Here is a 24,167-nt window from a genome sequence, read left to right as displayed (position 1 = left end):
CATATTTTCTATCGACATATTTTGACATAATTTTATGTCTGAATTATTTTCTGCTGACATAAAATATGTCAGACATATTTTCTATCGACATATTTTGACATAATTTTATGTCTGAATTATTTTCTGCTGACATGAAATATGTCAGACATATTTTCTGTCGACATATTTTGACATAATTTTATGTCTGAATTATTTTCTGCTGACATAAAATATGTCAGACATATTTTCTGTCGACATATTTTTACATAATTTTATGTCTTTGCAATCAATTATGCTTCATAAAACTATTACTTTAAACCCTATAAGCAAACATCCGATGTTTCATAAAGGTCTTTTTCTGCCCTTTTTAGCGATGTATCATTTGATAGTATTGACTAATATTGGCATTTATTGATTATGACTTATTTATTGATTATGACTAATATTGACATTGATAGTATTGACTAATATTGACTAGTATTGAGGCATCATTTGATAGTATTTGATAGTATTGATTAGTATTGGCGCTTTCCCTTATTAGAATGTAAAAACCATCTCAAGCTGAGTTTTTATTACTGAAAGTGGTTTTAAATAGTATGACTAAACTTAAAATATTTTTTGGATTAAAATAATAATAAACAAAAAAACTTTTACAGTCATTTTTAATTATTAGTTGATCCTGAAATAGATTTCATTATGAAAAACTGAATTCAAAAGATTTCAAAAAAATGGTTCACAGAATTTCAAAAAATTTGTGCCAAATTAAATTCATTTAAGCTGAAGAATTTGAAATGTTTCACATAAGTTATATTCAGCTCATTAAATTCATATTAAGAAGACTAACCGGTAATAATTTATAACTAATTACGAATAATATACTTTTAGTTATAATAGTTATGATTTATTTAACAAAAAAATAATTGACAATTGCATTATAACAGCATAATTAACTGCCATAAACTTGCATAAAATGTTTTGAGTGAAATATATATTGGAATAATTATTTTTTTTCGTTTTCCTTACGATTTAAAGTCAAAAATGGCGAATAATTTATTGAATGAATCAACTATTAGTTAAAAATAACTAAAAATTGTTTTTTTTTAAATATTATTTTAATCAAGAGAATAATTTTAAGTTTAGTCATATTAATAAAAACCATTTTCAGTAATAAAAACTCAGCTTGAGATGGTTTTACATTCTAATAAGGGAAATCGCCAATACTAATCCATACTAATTAATACTATCAAATATTATCAAATACTATTAAAATTAGGGGTATTTGGGGTAAAGTCCCTAATATTGTCGAAAAAAAAGTTGTTCAAAAGTATGTCAACCTGAGTCTCAAAAGAAGCGTATTTTCATAGAGATTTTAAAGATGTTATTCGTTTGTAATAAAAATAAGTATTTTTTGTATTATTGCTGAAAAACATTTTGTTGACATTTTTTTAAGAGTCTTTAGCATTTTTTCAAATAATTTATTTGCCAAAAAATTTTAAGGAAAAATTTTTATATTTTCTAAAATCTCTATACTATCTTCTAAAATACGCTTTTTTTGAGACCCAAGTTGACATACTTTTGAACAACTTTTTTTTCGACAATATTAGGGACTTTACCCCAAATACCCCTAATTTTAATAGTATTTGATAGTATTTGATAGTATTAATTAGCAACAAATTTGTTAAACTATTTTTACTTAACTCTGTAAATTAAGTTGAAATGCGCAATAAATTTGTTAGATTGATTTTTTCTTCAAGAATATCAAACAGCAAATAATTCAGATATAAAATTATGTCAAAATATGTCCATAGAAAATATATCTTACATATTTTATGTCAGCAGAAAATAATTCAGACATAAAAATATGTCAAAATATGTCAATAGAAAATATGTCTGACATATTTTATGTCAGCAGAAAATAATTCAGACATAAAATTATGTTAAAATATGTTGACAGAAAATATGTCTGACATATTTTATGTCAGCAGAAAATAATTCAGACATAAAATTATGTCAAAATATGTCAATAGAAAATATGTCTGACATATTTTATGTCAGCAGAAAATAATTCAGGCATAAAATTATTTCAAAATATGTCGACAGAAAATATGTCTGACATATTTTATGTCAGCAGAAAATAATTCAGACATAAAATTATGTCAAAATATGTCGATAGAAAATATGTCTGACATATTTTATGTCAGCAGAAAATAATTCAGACATAAAATTATGTCAAAATATGTCAAAGGAAAATATGTCTGACATATTTTATGTCAGCAGAAAATAATTCAGACATAAAACTATGTCAAAATATGTCAATCGAAAATATGTGGGACATATTTTATGTCGGCAGAAAATATGTCTGAAAATATGTCGACAGATCTGCCAGACATATTATGTCGTAACAACTCTGACAACACAAACAGTAAGATTTCAAAATACAGCGACTTTGCAGCAGCCTTAGCAAAACTAGGATCACAAGCTAACACAGCTCTTGCGTGTTTCTGCTGCTAATACCATGTTTCTGGATTCTTGTGCAGAATCCAGAAACATGGTATTGGCAGCAGCACCAAATCTTTCCAAAACGGAACACAAGAATGTTTCTATCAGACCTGATCGAACAATTGCGGAGTAAGCTGAGTATAACAAGCTTAACTTTGAGAGGAAAGAAGCAAATAAAGATCTTGAAAAAAATGGTAACCTTGATAAACCATTTTGATTTGTCATCCACAGCGATAGGGTCCACTGCATTAATGTATCTAAGACCCTTGAATCAACGGCCGTTCAATACACCCATATGTTGAATGGCAAAAAGCTCATATTGCTTGCTCAAAACCAGTCAATACACAATAATATCAAGTGTAATAATATACCATCCACCTCAGCTGGAAGCTTTTCAAACCAGCCATTAAATACTTATATACGCCAAAAAAGTCAAATCATTTATACTGTTACTACACAAATGCTTGTTCACTGAACAACAAACTGTTTTTGCTTGAAGCCCTGGCATACACTTTTAAATAGGATGCTATTTTTATAACTGAAACTTGGGCTAACATCAACAGCTCAATGCACATGCATGGTTATAAACTATACTGCAACAACAAGGAAGGCCGTGGAGGTGGTGTTGCAATCTATATAAATGATAAACTAAATTCGTTTGAAGTGAATATGCATCCATTAAACTGAAAATCTGTTGAACAAATATGGTGTACTGTAATATTAGAAGAAGAGAACATTTTGCTAGGGTGTATGTATAGACCTCCTCCTAAACACAATGATGATATCAATGCACGCTTAAATCTTGAACAAGCAGTGTTAGCATCATTAGTTTCGGTATCGATTGCAGTCCAGAATAAAAAGTTTAGTGGAATGTGCTTAGCTGGAGATTTCAATTTTAATCAGTTAACATGGAACAAAGGCGTAGCATAAACATCAGTAGGAGCCACTTTATCAGATTATCGATCAAAGCAAAAAAATAAAAAATAAAACCAACGCTATGTTTGATTCAAACAACGATACTATTACTTCAGGTCCTGAGATAAGTAATATTTTAAACTCATATTTTAAATCTGTCTTTGTTAACGAAAATCTTGTTTCTCCAATGCCGGACTTTAAACATCAAACCACAAGCTTTATTTTAGAAGCAGTGGTTTATTTAGAAAAAGTAATTTCAAGTCTCAGCAAACTAGATCAATATAAAGCTACAGGTGAAGACGGTGTGCACCCATGGGTTCTTAAAGAATGTGCTAGTACAATAGCGTACCCTCTGACAAAAATATTTCAGAGCTCACTTCAAGAAGGTTCTGTACCCAATGCTTGAAAAATTGCTAATGTGACGCCCTTGCACAAATGCGGAAGTCGATTAAATGCAGCTAACTATCGTCCAGTTTTGCTCATGCCTGTACTGTGCAAAGTCCTGGAACGAATTATCCAGGACATTATCTTGAATTATTTATACAATGATCAAATTTGCCATATCGCAGAACAACAACACGGATTTGTTAGGGACAAATCCTGCGTCACCAACCTTTTGGAGTCAATGGACATTATTTCTTTATCTTTGGCAGATGAGCAATTAGTTGATATATTTCTTGATTTTGCTAAGGCTTCTGACAATGTGCCGCATCAACGTCTTATGCATAAACTAAAAGCCTTCGGAATCACTGGAAAACTACTTTGCTGGATTGGTGACTTTCTCATTAACCAAAAACAGAGAGTTGTGCTTGGGAAGTACAAGTCCAGCTGGGCAAATGTAACTAACAGTGTACCACAGGTTAGTGTCTTGGGTCCGCTTTTATTCATCCTTTACATAAACGATTTGCCATCAGTTATAAATTACTTCCCTTGCAAGTTGTATGCAAATGACTGCAAAATTATTGCTCATATTAAAGATGCTTCAGACTCAGACAAGCTTCAATTAGATTTAAATGCTATCACAGAATGGTCTGAAAAATGGTACATGAAGCTAAACTACAAAAAATGCAAAGTGATCCGTATGGGTAAAAACAACCCCCCAAAAAATTACTATATATTTGATGCAGCATCTTTAACCAACGTTAACATTCTAAAATCTGAAAAAGAGCATGATCTTGGCATTACCATTACCTCCAATGGCAAAAGGGACACACACGCTTCAGAAATTGCATTTAAAGCTAACAATATTTTAGTAAGGATGAAAAATACATTCATAAGCAGAGACGTAAAACTATGGAAGAAATTATACACAGTGTATATAAGGCCACATTTAGAATTTGCTACTCCAGTCTGTAATAATTATTCAAAATTTGCAATACAACTATAATATATAAAATTATAATATATAAAGAATTATAAATGTTTTTTTAGCCCCATAAACCGAAATAGCATCTAAATTAAAAAAATAAAAATTTTAACAAATAACAAAGTATAATAAAGATTATCTTAAAAAAATAAAATAAAAGATAAACCAAAAAAAAAAGCATAAAATTTTATTTTAATTTAAAAAAGTATCATTTCATAGAATTTAGAAAAGATCGAAGTTTCAATGTTATTTAATCCAAGCTTAATTACTTAAAAACTTAATTAAAAATTGGAAACTTTGATACTTTCCAATGTCTACTAAGGAAATAAAATATTTAAAAAAGTTGTTTGTTAAAAAGATTTAAACCTTCATCAATTGCTGAAATAACAGTCATGCCTCATAAATACAAAATTTAATTGATCTAAGGCCTACACTGCAAAGTGTAGTAGTCAAGTTGTCAAAATAAAATACTGTGTGTGTTCACATAGATGTGCAACAGCACTCCTCTTCTGAAAAGGTGTGGAATGCTGTTGTCATAGTTAGACTGGTTCTTCTAATGATGCACTTTCTCATCTGGAGAAAGTTCAAATAAAGATTATAAACAATTTATAGATAAATTTTATCAGTTACCAGTACGATGTTTTACCAGAAAAACAAGAGGAAACTACTCTCCTACCAGTTGGCTGCACACATGCGAACGCGGATAACATTTAAATAAAGATGGCTGAAAGTCAATGTTAATGTGCTAAATTCTTCCACACTTTCCTAAAGAGACCTTGCAAATAAGATTAATTTAATAACCCTTTTTCTTGCAAATAAGGTTGAAAAAAAGATAGTTCACAGAACCTGGACCACTTATGGCTCTTTGATTACAATAAGATGGTCTTTTTTCTAAACTTGAAAAAAAATTAAAGTCCTTGCAGAAAAAGAACATAAGATAATAAAACAATAAGTTAATTTATACAACAAGGAGCGCCCCACAGTACTAATTACTGCCAATACCATCTGATTCCATTGATAGTCTACAATTTATGAGCACCTAACTCCAGAAATAACGCTAAATTTCCCTTCCAGTTAAGCACTTTGAAAAATTGATTCGAGTTGTATTTCAGTAGGAACTATTTCATGAATTCTTGGCTAACTTTTTTCACCCTTAGTATAAATAAAACAATATAATGCTTCCTGTTTTTTTTATTTATTGGTGGACATCCAGCATTGCTGTGCAGAATGACAAATTACATTCACATTTTAATTCAGAAAACTGAATTAGAACTTAAATGGCTTAACACTAAATCTAAACAAATAGCTTCAAATGACAACACCACTTTTGAAGAGGATACAGTTGTCTACAGAACAATGATTATATCTACACATACTTCTACAAAAGATACTTCCATGGTTAAAACCAATAGAAATAAATCCCCTTGGATGTATTGTCTCCCAATGTTGAAGATAATAAAAATACTGCCATCACAGGACTATCACATATACTGTCTCCCATAGTTAAAGGCAATATAGATACCGCCATTACAAGACAACCACATGTAGTGCTTCCATAACTGAAGGCTATGAAAATTCTGCCATTGGAAGACAGTCAAATGTACTGTCAAAGACTGTCTCTAATTATTTAAGGCAAAATTCATCACAAAAGCCACAGAAGAAAAAGCCAAAAAAAAGAGTACCTTATATAGCAAAAAAAATAGTAGGCAAAAAATCAGGAAATAGAAACAGTAACAAGAGTATGATTCAGACTTATTTATTTCCATTCCTTTGAGTATAAAAAGGAGCTATTTTTCATGGAAAATTGTGCAAGTTGTGGCTAATAGCAATGAGATATTAAAGGCAGTAATTACTAACATAAAACCATGTTTTAAAAAAACAGCTAAAAACAAACAATCTTATAGATATGACAATCACATGGAATTTTTTCTTTTAAGAGGTCAATTATTGGTTAATGTAAAAAAAATTATTTTTTGATAAAAAAAGATTATTAAATACATTTTTTTTACTTAAAAAAGCTACTTTATTATTGTTACAACCCTCTCTCAACTCTTTAACTCCAAAATTACAAACCTTGACAAAAAAGGCCGCTCTGCAGATAAACAAGTTAAGCATTGTACTACCAGGGACATAGTGTGGATTGAAGTTGGAATTTCTTGCTTATGAAGAGAACACTCTACCACTAAACCAATACTGCATTTTAGATTAGGAACTTTTAGTTTAAAGAATTAAAGAAAAATGAAAAGTTTAAACTTTTCATCATATTTAATTAAAAAAAATTTTATTAAAAAAACTTTAAATCAAATGTGATTTAAAAAAATTTAAACTTAATTTTAAATTAATATTAACTGTTTTTTTTTTTTTTTTGCTTGCTTACTGCAAATTCATTACATAAAAAACTATCTACTAAACAAATAAAATATTTAAACATAGAGTTTCTTTAAAAACTGATTTTGAAAATCATCTAAATATAATTCATTGACGTGATGTTTTGCTCACAACAGGAATTAAAAAAACAACTTTTTTATCTTTTTTTATTAATATATGATTTAATATATATAACTTTTTAATATAAAAAAATTATATAATGTCAAGTTTAATTTGTTACATATCAAGTTATGTATATCTGGGATTTTATGACTTGGCATCATTGTCGTTCAATTGTTTAATGGTACCCGTCATATTTTAATATTTTTTTATAAGGCTTAAATTCATTTCAAAATAAAAAAAATTTTAAAAATTCTATATTCTGTTTCTCTCGACTTTATTTCTCTAAACATTAACACTTTAAATTTTTTTGCATCTTACAATTACTTTCATTTGAGTGCCATTGGATATATCCGTTCGCTTTGAATAAAACTTTTTAAAATTAAATAGCTTTTTGATCTGCTTTACATTATGTTTTTCCGTATCAGCTCCATATTTCATGCATATAAATATAAAACATAATTTATCATCATAGATTAAAATGCGCGAAAACAACCAAAAAACTTCATTCTTTGTTTTATGTAAGGAGAAGACCTTCCTCTCTATTAAGACCTCTCTTGCCCTAATTATTTATTAGGTAAGAGTATGGTTTTAACATTTTTTAACAATTAAAATGTAATAACATTTTAACTGTTTAAAAAATTTGTTGATAGCTTTTATTTTTTTATTTTTGTTTAAACTTCAGAAACAATAGCACCAACTTCAGAAACTAGTTTCTATGCACTAATGATTCATTATATCCCTCTCCTGTTTTTACTTCTCAATCATCTTCTGCATGTTACACTATCAATAAATCATTGTTCAAAATTTAAAAGTGTAAAATAGCATAAAATTGTACTTATATGTAAATGTACTTACATGTAAAAAAATGTACTTATATGTAAAACTTCAAATTGTAACAGTAAATTTTTTTTTAAAGGAACAACTCCTTCAAAAACACAATGACTTGTTAACACAAAAACAAAATTCTTCACACAAGGTGAACAACTCCTTAAAAAAACACAATAATTTGTTAACACAAAAACACAATTTATTCTTCAAACAACAAAATGTGTTGTTTCTCTTGGAATGCTGTATCAAAATCTCCAATTAATTAATAAAATCTTATATCAGCAAATAATGCTGATAATGATTTGTTTAAAACTTTGACAGAAGAGCTTGACAGTTTGTGATATTTAGATCCTAGCGATGTCTAAGAATATTCAACAGAATCTTTCATTAGTTTAGATTGAAATATAGTAACCATCTGTTCACAAGAAACTGATACTAAAAACATTGCTCATATTTAAAACTCAAAATGTTGAGGATAATGTTTAGAAAAGTATAGACATTGAAGCCCCAGCTTTGCTCATCTAATGTTCAATTAGAAGATGCTTTTTAAAACTGTCAGGTCAGGTTATCCTCCTACAGTCAGGTAAGGTTATCCTGCTACTGGTAACATGTAACCCAATAAAATCTGCTTTATATCCTTCTGCCTTGTAGGATACGCCTTGTTAGGCAAAGGCTAGGAGATGCCAACTCCAACTTAAATCACCCCCTGCCTTAGGGCTCTTGGTTGATTAAAGGCTAGAGATGGTGTCTCGATAAAAATACTCATCTTTGGCAGATTTTAAAGGCACCTGGCTACTGTCTTGTAGAAGGCCTCCTAGGCAAAGACTTAAGGGGAAAACATCTATCTGTTGACCAGCCTCGCACCCCTTCTTCATCTATTAAGCTGGCGCAGATGTATTTTTAATACATTGTTTCCAGTTTAGGATGTTAAATGCTGGATCTTCTTGACTCAATGCATGGGTTTTGCTTGTGTCTCTGTTTTTATGACTAGGCAACTCATTCTATTATCTCCTAATGAGGGTACAGGCCTAAAACTCAGTTTTATGGTTTATGAGGTTTATGGTTATATGGTTTATGAGGCCAGCTGGTAGTCAGGTTTCCCAAACTCTGTGGTAGCTCTCAGAGAGGCTGATTCCATAAACAGCTAAAAATATTAAAGTATTAATAGTGCCATGTTGAGCATGGATGGTCTCCCTGTTTGTACTTTTGGTGTGCCTTGCCAAGGCCACATTTGGAGCGGCTTTGTTACAGCTTAGGGTTTATTAATAGTAATGCAGCAATTGCTAGGGCTATTAAACAGTGTTCTGAGTACTATCTATGCTTTGAGTCAAGTTCTTCAACAAATTTAAAAATGAATAAAGTACTAAAAACTATAAAACACAAAAAACCATTATCGTCACCAAGTTCTCTAAACCTATCATTCACTAATACTGGTAGTCTTCAAAGTCACTTTTCTTCTATTGAGTCTTATCTCTTGCAAAGTTCACGAGACCTACTTGCTCTTTGTGAGACTAATTTGAGCTCAGCTGTCTCATCTTGTGATCTTAGTTTTGATGGTTATCTTCCTTTAATTCGTAAAGACTTTAATAGTCACATGCTTGGCCTGGCCATTTACATTCATAAGAAATCACCCATTTGTCGTGAAACTAGGTTTAAATTAACAGACTATTCTTTTATGTGTTTTTATTTAGCACCACTTCACTCTATCACCTTTCTCTTTGTTCTATATCACTTTCCTTCATCTCAAGACTGCACTCTTTTTGATGTTATTTCTGATCATATTGACCAAGCCCTCTCTCTTTATCCATCAGCCTATATTGTTGTTTTCGGTGACTTTAATGCTCATCACACTAAATGGCTTGGCTCTAGTGTCAGTGATTCTGCAGGCAATAAAACCCACAACTTTTGCCTTTCTTAATCCCTAACTCAAAAAGTCTCGTGACTTCCGGAGAATCTTTAATAGTATTAATAATAAGGGCAAATCTTTAATTCCACCTCTCATGTATGGTTCAGACCTTGTCACCTCACCTAAAGACAAAGCTAAATTGTTTTCTAAGAACTTTTCATCAATGTCATCTCTTGATTCCACTAGTTGCAGTCTACCTGATATTGCCAACAAAAAAGTTGATTCATTGCTTGACATTCGTATCACTCCAGCTTCTGTATCTAAAGTGATTTCCTACTTAGACTCTTCTACAGCTTGTAGCCCAGACAACATACCTGTTATTGTCTTGCAAAAGTGTTCTCCGGATCTGTCATCTATACTCTTAAAACTATTCAACAAGCACTTATCAGTCTTGTTTTCTAGCCTGCTGGAAAGCGGCATCTGTTATCCTTATTTTCAAAAATTCTGGAGAGTGATATGATTCATCTAACTACCGTCCCATTAGTCTTCTTCCTATCATAAGCAAGGTTTTTTAATCTTTAATTAACGAATACTTAATTTCTCATCTTGAATCGAATAACTTACTTTCTGACCATCAATATGGATTTCGATCTTTTCATTCTACAGCTGATTTGCTAACAGTAATAACCAATAGGTTTTATTGTGCATTAGATTAAGGTGGAGAGGTTAAGGCCATCGCTTTTGACATTTCTAAAGCTTTTGATAAAGTTTGGCATGCTGGTCTTCTCCGTAAGTTTCTTCTTATGGTGTATCTGGTAATATCTTTAAGATTATTGAATCCTTCCTTTCCAATCGTAGTATAAAGGTTGTCTTCGATGGACAGCACTCTTCTTCTTATTCTGTAATTTCAGGGGTTCATCAAGATTTAATCCTTGGCCCTATACTCTTTTTAATTTACATTAACCATCTTCCTGGGGCGGATCTTTTAATGATGCCCTTTCTCTTTTAGACAGGGTGCAAAAATGCATTGTAAACATAGTTGGACCTGCTCTTGCAGCCAACCTCCAACCATTACCACATCGTCATAATGTTGCTTCTCTTTCTCTTTATTACAAGTTATTATAAGTCTCATCCTTTTTCTGTGACTGCTCCTAAGTGCTCCAAAAACTCTTATTCATCTAGTTTTTTTCCTCGAACATTAGTTCTTTGGAATTTGCTTCCTTTGTCTTGCTTTCCTGATTCATATAATTTGCAATCCTTTAAGTCGTCTGTCATTCGTTACCTTGCTCTGCAATCTTTTTTTCTCTTCCAATAACTTCCAACTTTAATTAGTGATTGTTTGCAACCTTGTTGGAAGCAAAGATGTTTAAAAAAAGAAAAAAAAAGCTTTAAAATGCTATTTATACAGTCAAAACTACAACTCCTAGAACTGAAACATAAAGATCTAATGAAGATGGAAAAGATAATTTAAAGAAATGCCAGGTTACAGATTTTTACCTAAAATTGTACCCTTATTGTTACTGATTTTTTTCAGATAAAAAGTAATGTGTTTTTAGTGTAAGTTATTTTTGGTCCCCTGAGAGTTTGGTATAAGGAGGAAACGACTGTATTTAAAGTAAATGTACAACAAATTAATAATTTTTGTATATACCTGTAAAGTTTGCAGAAAATACTCTTTGCATGAGCTCAGTAACATTATCTGGATTTGCACCTTGTTCTAAAGTCTTGTTGTAAGCTAAAGCGTATAAGTAGATAGCATCATAAAGATATGCTGCTTTATTGTCAACCTATCATAAATCAAATTTAATCATTGCTATCTAATTCACTAAAAGCAATTTCATATAATAAAATACAAACATAAAATATATGACACTGAACCACTTAAATACCACAAACACTCTTTCCTAATAGCTAAAATAAGTAGATGGGTCCATGTAACATTTGTGTTATATATAATTATCATTATAAATAAAAAGTTTTTATGTAAAAATAATCATAACATGATCAACGTTAATAATTAAGTGAAACCCTAATAAAACTATATAAGTAATTAAAAGTAGCTAGAATAAATGAACAAAAATTTCAAAATAGTTTTAAAATGCAGACATAAAAAAAAATCTTTTAAAAAATCATAAAAACATTTGACAAAACTTGGATTATACTAACTATTAATTATTAGGTTATACAAATCTTAATTATATTAATTATTCTAAAGATTATACAAATTAATCTTAATTAATTATTCGAGTATATTAATTATTCTAAAGAAGTTTTTACACAACTAATATTTACAAAACATTGCAGTAACTTTCTGCTTACAAAAAAAAAATAGAGAAATTAAAAACTAGTGATAACAATTTTTAACTTCCTGTAAAAAAGAAATGTTAAAATATTTTTATTTGAATTTTTTGAGATTCAAACATTCATCCTGATAATTCTACAAAAGAAGAAACTGGCTGTAGAAGTAAAAAAGTTGATAGAAAAAACTTTTTTATTGTAAAAGATTTATTGTAAAATTTAATAAATATATTGTAAATGTTTTTTTTTGTCTTTACTTAAATAAAATGTATAAATATGCTTTAAAACTTATAAACGTATTTATGTGTAATTTATGCATGTATTTATGTATAATTTTATTTATATATGTGATTTGGTATTTTAAAAATAAAATTTAACTTAAATAAATTTTTATAAAAAGAAATTTTGGAAAAGTTATAACTTAGTAAAACTAAAACAAAACTTATTCAATTTTATTTTTAATAACAATTCAAGCCAACACAAAATATATACAAAATTTATTCAAAAGTTTTCTATACTTTTTATTAACCTAGATAAAACTGCATTATTTGTTAGTTAAAATATTGATGCAAATTTAAACATGCTTCAGGTCATTTTTAAAATATATACTAAAATCACAGAGCAACAAGCATGATTAAATGTTTAATCATTGTTTCTTTAATAGTTTGATGGCTAATTTTTCTTTTTCTTAAATAACTTTTACTTTTTTAAACAGATTTATTTGACAAAACCACTGCTGAGATCCATCACTTCATGTGATTTTGTTGCACAAAGGTGTGTTTGTGTTTTCTTAGAAGAATAAATAGGATATGGTGCTATCCTTTAAAAATAATTAGCTGTTAAAAATGCTTTTTTCTAATGAAGAAACTAAAATAACAAAGATTTAGACATCTATACCAAGAAAAATACACTCCGCTAGAAAATTAAAAAAAGTTTATTGGTACTTACCTTAAACAAGAAATATCAAAGAAAAATTAGATTAAATTGTGAGAAAAATTATAAAAAAGCTATTAAAGTTATTACAACTTCAAACAGAACAGTGAATAAATGTAAAGACATATATTGACACTTAGAAAGTTAATTTTAGAATTTTATCAAAACAGATAGGAATGGCCTTGGATAAGTATAGGCCGCTGTTATTATCTAGGTTGCTAAGCTGCACAGATAAAATCATTGCATAAATTTTCTTTAACTTACAATATACAGCAAAAATAAACTACTATAAAGTAAACAAAAATTTTGTAATCAGTAAGGAAAAATTTTAAATGCAAAGTAGTATGGAAAAATTAATAATTTAAATTTAAGTTAAAGGGTACAAAAAAAAGTTATAACATTGTTTATATTTAAATAATTATGCAAACATTAGAATATAGCTTTTAGATATATACTCAATTAATCTTATGGTTATTTAAAAAGGTTTTAATTTTTACAGTTCAAAAATTTAAATAAATTTAAAAGTTTCAAAAAATTTTATTACATGAACCCTTTATCAAATTACAAAACTGACCTTTTCAGCTGGTTGAAGATTACTAAAAAAAGGATATTGATTTGTTGCGTTACGGACTTGGTTAATAAAAATTTCATATTTTTCTCCGTGATCTGAAGGCTGCTCAGGGCTAATGTCAAGAAAACCAGATAAAACAGTAGTTTTATTAAACTCCAACAAATCTGCTTCATCCACCTCACTAGATTCAGCTGAAAAATCCATTGTAATAAACATGTATTCCCCATTAAACATATCAAGTTTCCGTGCTTCAGCAAGCATTCTAACAGCTTCACTTTTGTAACCAAATATTGCAAAAACTAAATAATATTAATAAAACACTAAAATATAAAAATTAAAAATCAATTATATTCTGAAATAATGTTGAAAAATTTAAAGAACTTTTACAAATTGTACAAAAACTAGTTTAAATAGTAAATTAAAAGTAGTTAGTAACATTAATAATAATAATGATAGTAAAAAGCAATAATAATGGCAACAAATATGATTATAGAAATTAGAAATATTTACTGTATTTTTTAAATGAAAAGTTGAAAAACTGGTTTTTCCCTTTTTTGTTAAAAAATTGAATTGAGAGCTTTTAGTTCATAAGAAGGGTTGTTCCAAGTATACGTGCTTTAATTCTTATAGATTTATGTCCAAAATTAGTAGAGCAGTGTTTTGAGACAGACAGGTTTAAACTACTACTAGATTAAAAATGAAAATGAGTGTTTGCACTTTTTGCAAAGAAGTTGATAAAAGTTCAAAGTAGGTTTTTGTGTTGGTGGCTCCAGACAAATTAGGGTTGCCACCTATAGCTAGGTTGAATCCGGGAAATCAGATTGGGCGGGGCATGGCGAGCGATGAGCAAGATTCTGCTTGAGGTTTTGGGGGCTGGCAATCATATTTTATTTAAATTATATGCAATACAGCAATTCCTGTGTACTTGATTGAATAAAGTTATTACAATGATTACAATAGGGTTTCAGTACTGTCATGAAAAATGAAAACTACCTGCATTTAAACGTAAATTTCTGATCAGATCTTGCAGCAATCTTCAATAAGAAGTCATAAAACTGAGAACATTTGTACTTCATATTTTCACACACCTGCAGCTCAGCTCGCAAGACACTAAGTCAAAGACGATTTTGTTCTTTAGACCATAAAGAATTCATCACACTGAAAGTTCGTTCACATGAAGAATTTGAAACAGGTATGAAGAATATAGGATACTACTTTGAAAAGTTTGCCACCATCACCACACTTTTTTCTGCGAGTTTTATAAAAAAACTACTACATTGATCCACCACATTCATGTTGGTCTCTACCAGCGTTGTTTGAACATTACGCAGAATACAGTAGTGTTCGCGTATAAACTTTAATGTACTCTAATCTTGAGCTCTGAAGCAACTCGCTAGATGGCATCGCTTCGCACATAAGCAACGCCTTTTGCTAAAGAATCGTGTTTTTAACACTTAGAACATATACATTATCTGCAAAAAATATAAAATTTTAGGAGATTTTCGCATTCCAGGAGATTTCGATGTTTTTTCAAATTACTTCTGGGAGACAGGCGCTGATATCAAAATCTGGGAGATTCCTGTACAATCCGAGAGAGGTGGCAACCCTAAGACAAATTGGCAGTTTGAGTGTTGAATGTAATCACATAGTTTTAACACTTTAGTAGTTAAATAGAGCCTATTAGGATTAAAACTATGATGCCGAAAATAAATTATCATTAAAAAAATATAACTATGATGCTGAAAAAAAATAAATGCTGAAAATTATCATTAAAGCCTTGTTTTGGAGATTAATAGATAAGATTAACTTTTACAATTCCATCAACAAGCTCTTACTAGGTTATCCTAATAAGAGCTTGTTGATGGAATTGTCAAGCATTAGTTGATAGAATTGGCAAGCACATCTTTGATGTAAGTCCAAAATAGCATTGTATATGTTCAAAAGTGTATCAATATTGATGTAATGGAATATATGCCTTTAGAACTGTTAGTTTCATTGCAAAATCTTTACAATAAAAGAGAGAAATTAGAAATAATTTACAGAGATAGAGATTAACAAGGTTGATTTTCTGCTCACTTAACCTAAAGTTTATTCAAATTCAGTTTTATTAGAATTTGGAGAAAGTTTGTTGGAACAAAGCCATTAGATTAGCATAACAAAGAATTAGATTAGCATGTGGTTAATGTATTTGTTAAAAATTAGAAGGGGTGAGTAGGATGAGTGGTAAATGTTAGAAAACTTAATATATATATTAAGGCCATTAAATATAAAAAAAAATTGAAAAAAAATATATGCTAAAACAACTACAACTGTGAAAATAATAAAACATAAATATGCATAACAATATATACAGTAGCAGTAGAATACACAATTATATTGAAAGTAAAATTAAAAAAAAGTCTTATACAGTCTTCTTTTACATATAGTATATATACAGCCTTATATAGTATATAAAATATATATAATATCTAAAAAAGAAAGAATTGTATATGTAGCTAAAATTGCATTAAGGCCTGCATGAAATGAATTGTAAAGCATATGTAATGTTATGGAATTGTACAAAAATGTCACCTATGCACAAAATAATGAAATTTTTATGGGATGTTGACCACATCCCATTATTATTATTATTATTATTATTATTATTATTATTATTATTATTATTATTATTATTATTATTATTATTATTATTATTATTATAGAGTATAGCAGAAGATTTACATAAAATGGTTGAACTATAAAAAAAAGATTTGTCTAAAGATAAAAAAACTTTATAAAGCATGCAGAAGACAGTAAAGTAATAAACACAAAAACAGCAGAAGATTCTATAAAGCTGCGAGCAGATCTAAATTATCTTATAGAGTGGTCATTAATCTAAATAACAAATTTCATTTATGATAAATGCAAGGTCATGCATATTAGCAGAACTAATCCTCAAATGATTCTGATAAAAATTAAGATTTTTAGCAATAAACTATCTTTGCGGTAATCTTAGTTTCATAACTCAATTAGATCTAAAATGGGATTTTCAAGCTAATACATCAATTTGTAAAGCTAATTCAATCAAGGGCTTTCATTGAACTTTAAAATACTTAGATATAAATATGGTTAAAAAACTATACACAACCTGAATAGTTTTTTACCTTCTTATACCTTTGCAGAATTTATAAATTTAAGTTCTAAATATAAAAAAGAATATATAATGAATTATAGAATGCATAGATTTAAATATAATCTAAATATAAAAAAGCTTTTACACCGTAATGAATTTATTTTTTTGATTTGGAATTTCTCCTACTGCTTCTTATATCAAATTAACCACATGGGTTAAACTTATAAGCAGTTTGTTAGGTAGTGCTTTAGGAAAATCTGCATAGATTGGCGAATTGTAGCTATTGATTGTGCTTAAGTTTTTATTTAGCAACCTTAAACTGTTCTGATTATTCTATAACAATAAGATTAAAAGGCCGGAGAAATTCTGACAAAAGCATAAAAGTAATTTATAATTTATAAATTACTTTTATTGTGTTTGTTAGAATTTCTCTTAAGTTAAATTGCTAGTTTAGATAAACACTGTGACGTTACACTGAAATAGCCTGCTGCCGGGAGCTTCAGTACATACATCGACTGACAAATAGCCTGACTTGCAGCAGAGTGCTGCTACATCGACTGAGAGTTTAGGATGGGGCAGCAATCTTTTCTTTCATTCTTCTTTGTCTTTTCTTCATTTTTTGAAAATGCTGTATATATTTGCCGTATATATATATATATTTACATATATATATATTTACATATATATATATTTACATATATATATATTTACATACATATATATTTACATATATATATATATTTACATACATATATATATAGATATATAGGCGCTACTGCAGTTTCTCCCCCCCCCCCTTTTTTTTATTGCAGAATATGATAGAGAATTTTATGCTGATTATGAATCGTCGAAAAACATAGGTCTGAAAACCAACAAAAAGTGCTCTAAATTGCTGTTGAAGTTTAAAAAATTATACTAAAAAACGCTAATATTCGCCATTTTTTCATACTCAGTTATAAATAAAATTCTTTTTAACGATGAATTTAAAAAAGCCTGGTTTCTATCAAAAATGTAAAGCAAAACTGTTAAAAAATGCTGAGCGCATCATTTTCTGGTTTATCTCTGACCCAAACCCTAACCCTGTCTCAAATCATGTACTTTTAATCGCGCCACTCCCTATTTGTCAGTCAATATATGTGCATTTAGTTGTGCCAATCCCTATTTGTCAGTCGATGTATATACATTCAATTGCGCAAATCCGTATTTTTCAATCGATGCATGTACATTTAATTGCGCCAATCCCTATTTGCCAGTCGATTTATGTACATTTAAAAAGCAAAATCTTAAATTAATTTTTAAAAAATTAATTAAAAATATATTATTAAAAACATTTAATTTAAATATAATTTAATTTTGACGACAATAAAAACCGGGTTGCATAATTAAAAAAAGATTTTCTAACCGATTGATTTCAAAATGTAAACTTTGATGTAAAACGTTTTAAAAAAATGGCGAATATTAGCGTTTTTGAGTATAACTTTTTAAACTTCAATAGCAAATAAGAGCACTTTTTGTTGATTTTCAGACCTATGTTTTATACGATTTGTAATCAGCATAAAATTCTCTATCATAACCAGCAATACAAAAAAAAAAAAGGGGGGGGGGGGGAGAAACTGCAGTAGCGCCCATATATATATATATATATATATATATATATATATATATATATATATATATATATATATATATATATATATATATATATATATATATATATATATATATATATATATATATATATATATATATATATATATATATATATATATATATATTTAAACAACTTTAAAAAGTATTCTACACAATAGAGCGCTCAATGTCCTTAAAAGAACAGAGCAATTATATATTAGTAGAAAATCACTTAACATGTGTTAAGTGATTTTCTACTAACATATATATATATATATATATATATATATATATATATATATATATATATATATATATATATATATATATATATATATATATGTATGTACATATATATGTATATATATATATATATATTTTACAAAACTACAAAAATCCAAAAATATTAAATATACATATTTATCTTTCAATATCTTAATTATTGTGTTTATATATATAAACACAATAATTAAGATATTGAAAGATAAATATGTATATTTAATATTTTTGTTTTTATTCAAGTTTATTTTTAATTTTGTTAAACTTTAACAAAAAACTCACAATTATTTTATTCCATAAGATGTTCACACTGTTTTAAATATGGCATCTTCTAAAAGCGTGTTTACTATCTGAATGTCTACTTCAGTATTCCAATATTTTGAAATAAACTGAACCCGACAATCAGTTAGCAAACAATTCTTTGTAGTTTATTACAACCTCGGAAACAACTGGCAAATTATTCAATCATTTATTCTATATTTTGACTTATTTTCAACAAAGTTTTCTCTTAAAAATATAAAGTTCCGCGCAAAACATAACAATGTTTTGGGTTAACCAAGATGGCGGTTGACTTTCAAAACTGGCTTCACCGCGTTTTATATAAACTATATACTAGGCGTTTCCTATTTATTAAACCTCCTTACGTATGACAAATTATATACTACTAATACTTCATTATGAAAAATTATGACAAATTATATACTACTTATGACAATATATTCCTTATATACTCCTTACGTATACTCCTTATATACTCCTATACAATATACTCCTTATATACTCCTTATATACTCCTATACAATATACTCCTTATATACTCCTTACGTATGACATATTATATACTACTTCATTATGACAAATTATATACTACTAATACTTCATTCACCCAAACATGTACTTAAATAAACTACGTCTTAATCGTGTCCTATTAAAACAACATCACGAGGCTGTTTTATTTTAATAGCTTTTGTGCTTTTTTCGTAGAATTTAAATTTGATGTGAATAAAAAAATTTGTTTAAAATACTACTGTTAAAACTTGTTTTATTGTCGGTGTGAAAAAGGTATAAGTTTTTTTAATACAAACTCCAAAAAAAAAAACTTTTACCGACTAACATAGCTGTAAAATAAAAAAAAAAAGGTCCTCGTTGGCTGACATTTGCCGACTGCCAACTATAGATTTAATTTTGCCGACTCTAGTGTCTGATTTGCCGACTAAAAAAATTCGTGGGGAGGCTAGACACCACCTTACCCCTAACCCCCTCCCTCGGGACGGCCCTGGTAAAAAGTTATTTAAAGTAATGTGACTTCAAAACATGAAAATTACTTTAAACGACAAAAGAAAAAAAATATTTTAAGGAGTTTCTAGTTATACAAGTTTTCAGTCGAGTTTTTATTTCAAGTAAAGCTTGGTATATATTAATTATAATATCAATAAAGTATTTTTGTATCTATATAATCTATTATTCAGTTACTCGACATTAGAAAAGTATTGTATAAACACAAAATATTGTTTTAGCAATAAATAGTCGCGCTATAAAAATTATCCATCGTTTTTTCTACATTTTCAAAGTTGATTAATTTTGCTTAGTTTAACTAATGGCAAGAAGTCGGATAATAATGGCTCTCGTGCGCAGAGATTTTAGAGTATTAGAGTAATCGAAGTTAAATAAGCAGCGACTTCAAGAGTATTTTCGCATTTGTTAACTGTGCTGTTTTTAACTAATACAATTTTTAATATAAAGATTTTTGAATGTCTATTTAAAGGTGAATAGGGATCTATGAAACAAAATTTGTAATTTTTAAAATTGGGGGTAATGGAATAGTCGGATAATCTAGAACAGGTGATTTAAACAATTGAAAAAGTAGTTCTTAAAACACTCCCTTCGTTCGAAATACTGTTCCGATTTGCATTCAACGTAACCATCGCCCTTAAATAAGGCAACGTTAAATTTCACTAATAAAAAAAAACACAAAAAAAATCAAAGCCCTCACAGAGCCTTAAGTAAAGTAAAGTATAAAATCAAAAAGCACATTAAGTTTAATTAAAGTAAAAGAGCTTAAGATCTCTTACCTCTGTTTTTTGAATAAAATTAGCGTTGCGTAATTTATGGACGATCCCTTATTGAAAATAAGCTTTTGTAATTTTTTTTACTATAAAATATATTTTATATGCTTTTTATTATATAACATGATATATTTTATACAAAAAATTAAAAAAAATTAACAACTATAATTTATTTTCAATAATTCTTTACGTTGAATACTAATCGGAACAGCATTTCGGAACTGAGGGAGAAATTGTTATAACCTAAAAAAAACTTTTTTTTCCTTCTGAATATTAGGTGACAGTCGTTTCTGCTATCTATTTACAAAAATAACAAATATAATCTTCGTTCACGGAAAGGAAATATTCATGACTTCTTTTTTTATTTTATTCATGCACTGAAACCATGACTTCTAACACTGAAACCATCTCTAATAGCTAAGAGTTTCTTTGAATGTTTTTTTTTATTTTGTAGTTTTTACTTGTTTTGTTCTGGTTGATTATTTTTGTTCGGGAATTATAAAATCTTGGAAAATGAACCATTAAACTGATGAACCTTTTCAGCAAAAAACAATCACAGTATAAAAAACCGCTACTCTTTTAGAATACGTTAAATTTTGTTGCATCAACGTTCAAGTCGCGTGTATCCCTAGTAAATTAAATTATTTGAAAACTTTCTTGACGAAAATTTTGAAAATAACTAAACACGCTTTGTTATGTATTGAATGGTTCAACAACAACCGACTATTCCATATTTTCCCCTTCTTCTCTATATTTTTAATAATTATTTTTTAACAAATAAAACTTGTCATTATTTTTACCAAAAAATATTATTCCTTTTTTAATTTTTTTTTAAAGCAACTCTTTCTCAAAAATTACTTTTGAGAAATTTTTACAAAGTTTTAATGATTAGCGCCGACTTACTGTAGTAAGTTTGCAAACTTTTTATATTTATACTTTTGAAGCACTGGTCTCCCCTACCTAGTGTTTTTATAACATTAAAATTGTCTATATTATTATGCAGAGGTTCTTTCGGTGGTTCGTTTTCCCTGTCTAATAGTTCATCGCTTCAGTTTTGCGTAAAATATTTTACCCGGGGTTTACTTAGTAAACAAACTCGACTGCTTGTTTTATTTACATTATAAACATAAGCTCATGCTATTATAAAATATACTTTAAAGCAATATGTATAAAAACTAACTTTTAAGTAAATAAAAGCAACATTTTTTCTTTAAATATAATTAATCAAATAAATTTTTAAACTTACTGCGTGCATTTCGTTTAACCTTCTCAAGCACCTCTTTAAAGCCGGTTTTATTATCGTCATTAAAGTGTTGAAACTCTACAGTATTTCCTTTTTCTGTCAGTTTTTCGTAAACTACTTGTTTTAATGAAACCCAAGCAGCTTTCTGAGACACTATCAATGTAATTCTTTTCCAACGAAATTCGGACATTAATAACGCGAATTTTTCATAGAATGTTATAGGCGATGACCGAGCCTCCATTACAGTGCGAGCAAACGTTGGATATAGTTTTTTTTCAGAAAGATCCTGTGATGTGCAACTGTAGGATATCATGGGTTTTTTGAAATATGCTGCTAATAATCCGCTAGGTGTACATCCATCGGAACAATAAGGACCTATATAAACGTCAACCCCTTTTTTTCCATTAAATTCTTCTGTCTGGAAATCCGCAGTTTTTCCGACACTTTGGATAGCGTTGCACATGCAATCTTTCCATGCTATGTACAACTTATAGTTTTTAAGAACGTTTGTATTATTATTAATATCATTGATGGCAACAGTAGCTGCCCCAGCAAACTTGTTACCAACAGCCCATGAACCAGTCCAAGGCAAAAATAAACCAATAGTTAAATTTTTACAAACAATAAACTTTATACATAAAACAATGACTAGCAAATGCAGTACATGGTTTTCACTGGTTTTAAAAAATCTCATTTCGTATAACACAAAACTCTTTCTTACATAAATAGAGAGACGTAGATTAACTTTGTTCTCTTTTTTTTTCTTTTCAAAAATTGACTTGATTGAGATCTTCACTTAAGTTCAGTTAAATTTCAATTAAAAGGTCATTAAACAATTTTGAAAATTAGCTTTTGATTAGCATTTTCCTTCTATGGAAGCTCGTTAAATAAATACTATATACTAGAAAAAATGTGCTGAAATACACGGTAGTTACTGTAAAACGCATTGGCTTCCATCTAACATCTGTCAAAACATTGTCTGAAACCTTTTTTATTTGTTTATTTAACTTTTCTGAGAAGAAATTGCAGTTTGAGATTATATATGTGTATATATATATATATATATATATATATATATATATATATATATATATATATATATATATATATATATATATACACAAATATATATACAAATATATATATATACACAAATATATATATATATATATATATATATACACAAATATATATATATATATATACACAAATATATATATATATATATATATATATATATATATATATAAAAACACACACAAATACACACAAGCACACATGCACATATACATATATATACGCACACACACACACACACACACACACACACACACACACACACACACACACACACACACACACACACACACACACACACACACACACACACACATTTATACATACAAACATAATAACTTTTTTTTAATTAAAACTTTTAATTAAAAAAAAATTCTAAAATTAAAACCAAACGTAAAATAAAGTATTCGAGAAGGTAAAGGGTTTTTTCAAATGAAGTGAGAATTGAAAAAAGCTTACGTTTTTAAAAAGCGCAACAAACCTTGTTGTGAGTTCGCTATTCGACATATTGGATTTCAGTTGTTCTTCAACTTCTTTTTTATAGAAAAAATCGGAAAAGCTTTCTCAATCTCCAAATTATTTATAACAAATAAATCTATTCACAATGTTTTTTTTATGGCTCCGTTAGGAAATGGTTTAAAATCTTTAACAAATGTTTCTAAAACGCCGCGTGCATTGACTGCTCTTTGTTAAATTTAATAATTAGCCTATAATAGTAATATTATTAGTTTAAGAAATATCTTTTGTACTAAATTTATGTTAATTTATTATTTATGTTTATATTGTTTTACTTCTTTACTTATCATAAACAAATCTTCGCGCATGTTTGTAAACAACTTCTGCTGAGAGTTTTTTGGTCCTGCACTCATGCTCTAAAAAAGTTGAACGCATTTGTCTTTTTTTAATCTTTTTGATTAAAATCTGTTAAAATGTCGTCAAGATGATTTTTAAAAAATGAACTTGAAATAAAAAAGAAGCAATGACTATTGTTGTCGGTTGATATGGAGTTTTTAACATATTTCGCAATTAAATACTC

The 24,167-nt window shown here is 28.4% G+C and overlaps 1 protein-coding gene across 2 annotated transcripts in view; it reads right to left on the bottom strand.

Annotated features, from left to right (window-relative positions):
• LOC100205101 (atrial natriuretic peptide receptor 1) overlaps positions 1 to 23,068 on the bottom strand; it is a 48,380-nt gene extending 25,312 nt beyond the window's left edge. Inside the window, exons 1-3 of one of the 2 annotated variants that reach the window (XM_065816587.1) lie at positions 22,058 to 23,068; positions 13,729 to 14,024; positions 11,575 to 11,710 (exon numbers count right to left, since the gene is read on the bottom strand). In XM_065816587.1, the coding sequence (XP_065672659.1) occupies positions 11,575 to 11,710; positions 13,729 to 14,024; positions 22,058 to 22,748 (1,123 nt within the window). In that variant the 5' untranslated portion in view covers positions 22,749 to 23,068. Of the gene's footprint in view, positions 1 to 11,574; positions 11,711 to 13,728; positions 14,025 to 19,027; positions 19,364 to 22,057 lie in introns of those variants that run through there. The other variant, XM_065816588.1, reaches the window with a different exon arrangement.
• Between the last annotated feature and the right edge of the window lie 1,099 nt (positions 23,069 to 24,167).

The sequence above is a fragment of the Hydra vulgaris genome, chromosome 13, assembly GCF_038396675.1.
Source record: "Hydra vulgaris chromosome 13, alternate assembly HydraT2T_AEP".
Lineage (NCBI taxonomy): Eukaryota > Metazoa > Cnidaria > Hydrozoa > Anthoathecata > Hydridae > Hydra > Hydra vulgaris.
This window is presented reverse-complemented; position numbering and strand designations above follow the sequence as displayed.